We start from the raw sequence: 10,298 nt of genomic DNA on the forward strand, positions 1-10,298 counted from the left end.
ACAGAGGGTGCATCTACACATGCATTTAGTCATGAATAAATTTAGTGCACGGTAAGTGATTTTGGCTAGGCATCTACATGTGCAGTGACTTGACACCAAATTTTCTGCCAGGTCCCTTCAGCCCTGCTAAGTGTCCCTGTGGTCACCAAGGGGCTCTCCAGCCTCTGGCCCCAGCTTCCAGCACCTGGCAGTCATGTCTGAAGCCAGGCCCAGCTGCCAGCACTTGGCTGCCATCTTTGAAACCTAGCCCCACTCTGTGCCCTCTGGTTAGCCAGTTCCTGTGCTCAGTGGAGCAGCGTGGCACTCACAGAGGGAGCATATGGCAGCTATGCTTGTGGTCTTTCTGCACTATGGCTGGCCCTGGCAGTGAGGAACAGAGTCTTCCGATCCTGCTTGCCACCTTGATTGCCTTGCTGGCCTGCTGCACTTATCATCACCTGGTCCATGGCTGTCTAGCCTCACCTGGCTCCCCCACGCACAGCAACCACATGCCCACCTGCAGCACACTCTCCCAGGGCTCCTGCCACCATGCAGCTGCTGCTGCCAGTGATGCCAATGAGGGGCTCCAGGAGGCCACCACCAGGACCATCATCACCCTCCTGGGCCTCCAGCTCTACTGCCTTTGGGCCTGCGATGCCAGCCTGCACTGGTGGCAGCACCTGGTGCAGCACAACTGGGACAATGAGCAGCGGGTGAAAGCTTTTTGGATGACCCGGGCCACCTTTGTGGACCTGCACCACCAGCTCCAGCCCCACCTACAGTGCGAGGACACTGACATCTGCCTGGCCCTACCTGCTGACCCCCCCCTAGCCCTGGTACTGCTCAGGCTGGCCCCGCCCGCCAGCCTGTGGTATGTGAGGCATTTGTTTGGCCTGGGCAAGGTCACCACCAAGGAGGCCATCCTGGAGGTATGCAGCATCCTCCAGGACGTGCTGACAGACACCGTCCTCTGTGTCCGCAATTCCCAGGCAATGATGGCAGGCTTCTGTGCACTGGGGCTCCTTCAGTGAATTAGGGCCCTGGATCTCACCCACATCCTGGTGGCCCACCCGCCCCATGGAGACCAGATGTATTATAGCTGCAGGGGGTTCCACTGCATGGCCCGCAGGTGGTTGTTGACCACTGGGCATGTTCATGCATGTCAGTGCCAGCTAAGCAGGCAGTACATATGGCACCCTCATGTTCTGAAACCCTGGACTGGTCACGCTGATGGAGAGTGGGTGCTTTGCACTGGGAGTGTAGGATGTGCAACTGGGCACCATCGTTGTCCCATCCCTGCTTATCGGGGACCCTGTGTATCCACTCCTGCCCTGGCTGATGGGGCCCTACACTGGCCACTTAGACCCCTGCCAGGCCCACTTTAATTGATGTCTGGGCAGACCTGTGCCTTTGTCAAAAGTGCCTTTGGCTACCTCAAGGGCTGCTGGTACTCCTTCAGTACCCACTTCAAATTAGCCAAAGAGAACCTCCACTGGGTCATAGTCATATCCTGTGTGCTACACAATATATGCGAGTCCTGGGGAGAGTTGTTCTGCAAGGCCTGGGCAAAGGAGGTGCTGCAGGTGGCAGAGGCCTGTTAATGGAAGCATTAACCGCTGCAGCAGTAGGTTCCCCATGGTGAGGCCCTAGGTAAGCTGCTTACCTGTTAGTGGGGGTCAAGGCACTGGGTATGGGAGGCTCTGGTGGACCACCTCATGGAGCACTCCCCCCTCTAGCCCTCCTGCCCCACAGACCCCCTACCCCCTGCGCCCACCCCCAGCACCATTCTCATGCCAGACACATGTCCAAACAAGAAATCTTTAGTCCCTTCCATCTTTTCCTCTCAAACAAAAGAGCCCCTGCCCCCACCCTCCCAAACACACAGAGCCCCTCCACCACTATCCCCACACGCCAATAATAAAAAATCCTTTTCCCAGTTTCAAAATTACTTACAAGAGTCTATATTTTTGTGCCCTGGAGTGGGGGAGCTGTGGGGTGGGGGCACCTAGGAGGCAAAGCCTGGGGGTAGCTGGTGAGCAGCCATCTTGGGTCATTCAGCCGTAGGTCCAGCAGCTGTGGAGACTGGGGTGGGGGCTTGTCGGTGATAGTGTCCAGCTGTGAACAGTGTCCTGGGCCCATGGTGTGTGCTGTGCAGGCACTCAGCTCTCAGCTCCCAGGGAGGAGATGGTGCTGCTGACAACCGGTGGTGTCATAGCTGGCCACTCCTCATGGCAGGGTCTGGGGTGCAGAGCTGGTGAGGTAGCCACTGGCCAGGGTTCCCTGAGCTGCTAGTGGATTTAGCATCCAGGAAGCTAGGCAGGGTGGGACGCTGAATGCCTGAGGGCTCCTCCTCCAGTGACACGTCACCAGAGGGTTCAGGGTGGGACAGGGGCTTGGCCAGGCTGCCTGTGCTGGTGTAAATCATATGGCTGTGGCCTGGGTCCTGGGTCCTGAGGTGCCAAAATCTGGGTTAACTGCCACATAAAGAGCATGGTCTTATGGGCATGACCAGACTGACTATTGTGATCGGTCATGGCCTCCCACAGTGCCCACAAGGCCTTGACCTTTATGCAGTGACCAGGAGTGCCCACACTCCCGCATCTTGCCCAACTGGGCCTCATAAATGTGGGTGTTCAGGTGCCTGTCTTGCTTGAACTGCCTCTTCACCTCCACATGGTCCCAGAGTGCCATGAGTTTGCCAGTCTCCTCCTGGTTCCAATTGGGATCACAGGTGGATGGTACAGGCATGTGTATGCAGGTGGGGGTGGACCTGGATGGGGGAGATGAGGATGGCATCATGGTTCCTGCTCCAGCTCTCTGTGCCCCTGCACGGCTGTCCATGAGTTGCTGGCCCTGGGCAGCTGCCAGCAGCGCCCAGCGCAGGTTCATGGCACGGGCCTGGGAGCTGCATGGCTGAAGCTATTCCCTGCAGCACCTGCAGTCACAGGGCTGCTGGGGGTTTGCAGCAGGGAGGTGGTGCTGGCCCTGCTGCACCCGGGTGCCTGTAGGTGGCCCCGGGAGCTGGCAGGCCTGCCCACAGACTGTAGCAAGCTGCAGTTGGCAGCCACAGGCTAGTAGCCAAAAGCCCTCCAGCCAGCAACCACAGTCTTAGCAGGCATCAGCCATGGGCTGAGCAGCACTGCTGGAACAGTGACTGTGGGCACAGCAGGGCTGTGGCCTGCCCAGGAGGACATGCAGGGCGTGCAATACCTTCAGGCTCCTGTGTTGTGTGTCCCAGGGCAGAAGATGGTTGCTAACTTTTATAGCCTGCAGACGGGCTGCCAGTGAAGCAACCCAGCCCTGGAGCAGGAGAAGCTCCCAGCCGCTAGCCCTGGGGCTGGCCTCAGGCCAGTCTCCTAGTGGCTGGGCAGACCCTGCAGCATACTTAGTGCCAGGTTGCATCTACATGTACACTGTTGTGTATTAACTAGTCACACTTAAATTTGCTACCTGCATATGCAGGTAGCAAATTAAACACAATAAAGGAAATTTACTGCATGCGCTTACTGCACAGTAAATTAGGCAACAGCCTAGTAACATGTCTTGTGTAGACGTGCCCAGAGATACTTAGTACTCTCTTTCAGCATTTATAACGGACATAGTGCTGAGATTTCCATCTGCTAAAATTGCTATACTTTTTATGGGATTTGAAGTTTCCTGTATACTTTTTCTTCTTTTTTCACTTTACACACTGAGTTCTGTATTGATGCTTAACACATAATGAACAGTAAAGCATTACTTATGTAAGAGAAAGACCCAGAAGAATAGAAAATAAAACTGAAAGTATCGGTTGAAATACTTATGCAGCCTTGTAGATCTTTGCTTCTTTTATTTTTCCTTATAGCAATAACATGTTTCTTATCTTACTGTTATATTTTATTCAAATACCTAACAACATTGTTTAAGAATAAGTTTTTTTTACACATTATAACCTGTGCAATCAATGATATTGCCACTGCTTTGTATTCTTTTCTCTCTTCCCTCTATTTCTTTGTTAATTCAAGTCATTTGTGTTAGTACAGCACTGAGCACAACAGAGTTCCAGTCCTTTTTGGGTTCATTCATGCGGCCATAATATATGTTGCTATTACTACTAGTAGTAATAAACATAGTGATTAATTGTGATTATTGTGTTTCCTAGGTATAGCATATTTGAGTGGAATGTGCAGTGAAAAACGAAAATGTATAATTGCTGAGGACAATGGGCTGAATCTTGCATTTACCATTGCCCATGAAATGGGACACAAGTAAGTACATGAAAAACAGGTTGGTTTGTATTAGTCCCAACTGTTAAGTTGTTTTGTTTATCATTTTCATAGAAGTCTTGCTTATTGGGCTTCTTTTTTCTTCCTTTCTTAATTAAGAACGATTGTTCCTTATGATAAAATTGTAATGAAAACTATCTTTTTTATGTATGTGCTGCATTAACAATTAGATATTTGAATAATACATCAGCTTTTGTATGGATAAGGTCATTTATTAGAATAGTTGTAAGATCTAAATTAATCTGGGAGAAAACAGGTGCCTTGTTATTTTGTTTTTTGGGATTGTGGTACTGTGCATTGAATCCAGCTCTGACAGTTGTTTCCAAATGACATTTTACTGAGATCATAAGTTGGAAAGGTCTTTAGCTGAGTTTGGCATTCTCAAAACAGTTCCTGTTAAAGCATAACGGTCATCACAGGACTAGCTTAATTTTTTTCCCTTAAGTAATACAAAAGGAGGACTTTGCTGAAGGTGAAGCTGTATATTCTTCTCAATCAGAAGTTCATCTTTCAGGCTGGAGGGAGAATAAAAAGTATTATGGATTAAATATGAAAAATGCCCCATGCTGCCAAAACCAAAAGAATTAACAAAACTTACATTCATTGCTTGGTCTTCTCACCTTTCTGTAAAGAACAAACAAGTAAGAGCTTCAGAAAATGTCAGTGTTATTGGGTGGAGAACTGTCATATTCATTGTCATTATTTGCTAAAAAGGAAAGGAAAAAGTTAGGGAAGGTTCAGAGGCAGGTGACAAAAATGATAAAGGCTTTGGAAGGTGAGTCATACAAGGAGATATTGAAGGAAATAGGCAATTTCAGCTTTCAGAAAAGGTGATTTAGAGGAGACAAGATAGCAGTCTTCACATTTTTGAAGTTCTGCCTGAAATTAGAGGGAGAAACACCTTTTCTTTGTTATTTTAAAAGCAGAATGCTGATCAGTTGCTTCAAGTTGCAGCAAAATAGGTTTAGACTGGAAAAAAACCAACTTCTTCTCTGTTGATTTAACAAGGTAGTGGTGGACTAGATTGCCTAGGGATATTGCAGAATCTCCATCATTAGAGGCATTCAGGAAGGTGTTGGGTAGCATTGGTTAGGGATGATCTAGGACTAGCTATTCCTGTTATGGGTATTTCCCATGCTTCTGGGCTTTGCTGGCTGCCACATGGGGCCAGGAATCATTTTTCGTGCTCCTGTTGGTGTATGTCATGGTTTTCTTTACTTTTCATAGGAGCATCGGGTGTTGGCTGCAGACCAGACTGGGGATTTTGACTTAATGGGGGCTGGGAGGGGGGTGGCAGTGCCATTGTTCCTGCTGGGACTAAAACCTAGAGGTACCTGGCTAGAAAGCATTTCCCCTGCACTCAGGGTCAGACCCATCACTGTGTTTGTGGTTAGAAAGGAATTGTATCCCTAGGTCAGAGTGGTATGGATTGTGGGGTTTTTTTACTTCCTTTGTAACGGGGATGTGGACCTCTTCCTTGGATTTCTCAAATTATTTCAACAACCTTTGCAGCAGCTGGCTGCAACACTGACTTCTGTTGTCCCCCCACTTTACCTGGGTCTGGTTAGGGTGCTATGCCTTGTACCCATGTGACAGGGTTGATTATACAGTTTTAGTAGTAGTTTATGCACACATACGGAGCTCATTTACACAAGACATTTATTACAGAGCTGCCTAATTAGCTCCGCAGTAAAGTCTCAACATTTACACATGCAGCCCTATTAGGCTGCAGGGAACTAATTAATTTCACTGAAGGTTAGTACTTGTAAATATAAGTACTTGTATTTACAAGTACTATCCTACAGCAGAGTTCTTTAGTTTGCAGCAGTGCACATGTAGATGCTGACAGGGCAGGCTAGGGCATGAGGGTGTTTCAGTGTGGGGGTTGCCTGCTGGCTAACCTGTCACTGGAGCACCGTCATGCACCAGCCATCCCCTCTGCAGCACCTTGAGCCGGGTCAGAGCAGCTTTGGGCTGGCAGACTGATCCCCCAACCCCCTGCCAGCTGAGGCTGCTCCGACCTGGCTCAGTGTGCTGCGATCTTGGGTGCATGGTCAAATGTTGTTCCTGGGAGCAAAAAACTTCAGCATGATATGTGCCAGAGTTTACTGTTCCATGCTAACAGCATGTATAGATGCACCCATGGTTTAGAGATCTACTCCCTTAGTTCTCCATGCTTTCTGACTCTACTGGCATATGGTATATGCAGGCTAAACATAGGCAGTCTTTGGAAAGTTAATGTCTTTCATTGAAAAATATTTCAGGTTTATGTGTGGTTTGGGTAGGACTCTAGAGTGACAGTTTGACATCTATAAAATTAACTTTCTCCTTCAGAAATATTTTTTACGTTATGCAGCCATCCTCACATGTCCCAAGCAAATTCACATTTAAAAAGTTAATGAAAATATTACTGCAGTTTTACATCGGTATGACCTCACTGACTGAAAATAGGCTAATGCCATATGAAACTGAAGAAATGCAGTGGTGAGTCAAAACTCTGGCCTAAAATGAGTGCTTTCATTTGAGCCTTCCATATCTTGGGATGGGGTCACTTTGAAGGACATTGACAAATACTGTTTCATGTGAACAACCAGTGCTTTACCTATTGAATAGTAAAAGCCTGTACTTGAAATCAGAGTGTAGTAGATTTAACATATTTATGAGTTTATTTTAAAGAAGGAGCTTTCATATAGAACAAAAAAACCACCTGACCAGTTAAAAAAGAATGGAATACTGCCTGATTTTTAAATCTACCATTGTTATAATGGGCTAAAACATATACATTTCAGATGGAGAAAAAAGAAAGCAATTCTAGTCGTGAATCTAGTTTTTCATTTGCTAAATAATATTTCCCATTTAAAGTGTGTGTGTGTATATATATAATAATAGCTGTAATTTTATAGCTATTCATGATCATACATTTTCTTTTTGAATACATAAAGGAAGGGTCTAAATTGTAACATCTTCAAATAAAGGTACAGTAAACACTAGGCACAATAAATTTAAAGACAACAGTTCTAAAAAACTAAATTAAATATTGTTCTTTAGTTAAATCTGATATCTTTTATTAGACCAACTCAAATAGTTGGAAAAATTCTTCTTAGCAAGCTTTCAGATATAAAATACCCATCGTCAGTCTGAGGAAGCATCTGCAGTTGGTGTATGCTCTTCCAGGATGGAATGAATATTCCATCTATTCATTCTATTACTCCATCCAGGAAGAGCACAAACCAACTACAGATGCTTCCTCAGCCTGATGAAGGGTATTTATACCTGAAAGCTTGCTAAGAAGAATTTTTTCCAACTATTTAAGTTGGTTTAATAAAAGATGCCAGATTTACCCAAAGAACCTTGTCTGCCAATGTTGTTAGAACAATACAGCTACAACCTATACCCCTATAAGTAAAATATTGGTAATTTTTCTCAGAAATTATTTAAAATACTGTTCAGCATTTTTAGGTCATGTTTTGGAAAATAAAAATAAATGTATTGTTTTTGGCACTATCATTCACCCTATTGTTTTCTACCAAATGTTATGGAGTTCCTAATAAATATTCTTGTGTTCAAGCATGTACTTAAATATTCATAAACAATAATCTGTGCTCTTTTTATTGCGAAAAAATTAAACAACCACATAAAATCCATCACAATTAAAGAATTTTAAATTCAGGTTTAGGAAACAAAAATAGAGGATTGCTTTCTCCAGTCTCCTCTGTGACCACATTGCAAAGTGTATCATCAAGTCTAATAAGTTCTCTATTTATAATGAAATCAATTCCAAGATGTGTAGTAACAATCTTGTTAAGACTATCCAGAGATGTATATGTTAAAAGAAGAATTTTACAATTAAGCCTAAATTTAACAAGAAGTAAGGTTAGCACATTTGAAAACAGGTCATGTGCTAATGCCAGCAAAAATTCAGGTCTCTTATAAGTCCTGCTGCCTAAATATCATTTAATCACAAGTATCATGAAACTTTAGACACTGGACAACTTGTACAAAATTATATTTTTGAACCATCTGTGCTTTAAATTCATTAGGTGTATTACAGTTTGAAACCTAAATGACAAAATTATCATTACTGCCAGAGACAGTATCAACAAAAGTCACCATATTAGTACATTGGGGCATGATGCATTTAATCCCAGAAACTAAGACTGAGTTTTAAACTGACTGTGATGAAATTAAGGGAATTTACAAGGAGTAAGTATAGAACAATATTCCCTAATATAATCTCCTTAGGTTGGTACAAGTCTTAAGAGAATATTTTATTTAAGATTTTTCTAATTATGGTTTTAGAGACAGAATAAATGAAACCCTTCTCTCTAAGGACAGATTATCAACTGTTGAAGGCTGATAATTTTCAAAAGTAAAGTTTCTAATGTGATTCAGTATATTATCTTTTGTGATCTGTTCCACCACGGTAGTTCAAAAAACAAACAAAAATAACTGTATTGTCTAATTTTGCTCATCAGCCATATAACCTTGGTCTGTGGTGTCATCAGATCTCACAAAAATATTTGAAGAGGAGATATACAAGGAAATCTCAGGTTTCTGAAACTGTTGAACCGTTCCTTTTCTCTGAGGGAAGATTGACAGTTTAATAAAGCTTGTGTTACTGATGTTTAAGGCCTGGTTTAAATTGCACACCCAGCTCACTAATATCATGGCCTGATCATTATGGGGACTGCCATTTTCATGCCAGGATCATAGCACCCCCTGATTGTTCCTGTTTGCTGATGGTTGCTGCAGGCTGGGGAATGCTTTGCTTGGAGAGAGCTTGGGGGTGGGTAGGGCACATGGGCCTGGGACAGGGTGGGTAGCAGAGGGGCTGTTTGCTCCTCTGCGCATGTGTTCTCTCCCCCTGCCATCAACCCCCAGTGCCCCAGTTTTCCTACCCAGACGAGCAAACAGTCCTTCTACCCACTTGCAGACTTCGCAGAAAGAAGAAAATTATAAATAATATTTTTATAGATTTTTAAAAGTACCAGATAGATTTTTTTTTTAAATCAAGACATTATGGGCATGTGCGCTTGCAGCAGCTCAAATAAAAGCGGTGCAAATTTGAGGTGGGGCTTTTTGCCTCGGTGCATGTGCTTGGACATGCACTTTGTTGTGAAGCAAATATTGCCGCTTGGGGCAAATTAACTCTACTGCTCCCAGATCTGCAGCCAGGGGGAGCTAGAGCCGGGGGCCAGCACCTGTGCTCTCTTTAGCAGTATAAAAAGCTGCCCTGTCCTGGCCCCATCTGAACAAAAAGCTGCCCTGGTAAGCAGCTCAGGGCTACTCACTCTCAGGAGCTTCTGGGGCCCAGCCAGTTGGTACCTGGGGACACTACCCCTTGTGCCAGCTGGACTGCTGCAGCAGCATTTTAATCCATTTTTTAAAACACCCCAAAATCCACGTTCTTCCACAAGACCACTTTACACACACACGCACCCCCCCCACACCCACACCCACACACACACCCTAGAGAGACAGTGATCAGTTGGGCAATGCTTTATTGGTAAATTTACAATGTTAAAGCAGTTTGGAAGTCTACCGGTGTCTCTGTGATCATGATAAAATAAATTCTAAATAACAATATGTGCTGATGTGTGCTTTTCGTTTTCTTCACACATGATGGGTGTGTGATGGGGGGATGTGGTGTTTGCAGGAAGGGGGTGGGAAGGGGTGTGGGGGAAGGCGGGTGTGTGTGTGTGCAGAGATGTGGGTTGGTGTGTGGGGCAATTGCTGGGGGGACTGTGGGTGTTGGGGTCCTTGTGGGGGGATGCTCAGGAAGGGTGGGTCCCCTGGCCCTCACAGGGTGCAGCCCCCCACACAGCACATGGAATGCCCCCCACAGGGCCCCAGCTCCCCCCTGGAGGGCCACAGCTCCTATCCCCCACAGAGCTCCAACCCCACCACCCAGGGTCCCAGGCACCCTGGAGGGCCCCAGCCCCCCACACAGGGGGGGCCTCTGCTGCCCAGCTGGGTGGGTCCCATGGTGGGATATTTAAAAACATCTGTTTCCTGCAGAAATAAATGTAGTTCTGAAATACTACAGAATATTTT

At 45.6% G+C, this 10,298-nt stretch overlaps 1 protein-coding gene across 2 annotated transcripts in view; it reads left to right on the forward strand.

Moving 5' to 3' along the window:
• ADAMTS19 (ADAM metallopeptidase with thrombospondin type 1 motif 19) overlaps positions 1-10,298 on the forward strand; it is a 310,136-nt gene that overhangs the window by 150,689 nt on the left and 149,149 nt on the right. For both annotated transcript variants that reach the window (XR_002097331.1, XM_019517287.1), the window contains exon 8: positions 4,121-4,226. Coding sequence is in view for 1 of the 2 variants with exons in the window: in XM_019517287.1 (XP_019372832.1) it covers positions 4,121-4,226 (106 nt within the window). In the remaining variant the exon portion in view is untranslated. The remainder of the gene's footprint in view (positions 1-4,120; positions 4,227-10,298) is intronic.

The sequence above is a fragment of the Gavialis gangeticus genome, unplaced genomic scaffold (assembly GCF_001723915.1).
Source record: "Gavialis gangeticus isolate Ggan-Ray unplaced genomic scaffold, GavGan_comp1, whole genome shotgun sequence".
NCBI classification, from domain to species: Eukaryota; Metazoa; Chordata; order Crocodylia; family Gavialidae; genus Gavialis; species Gavialis gangeticus.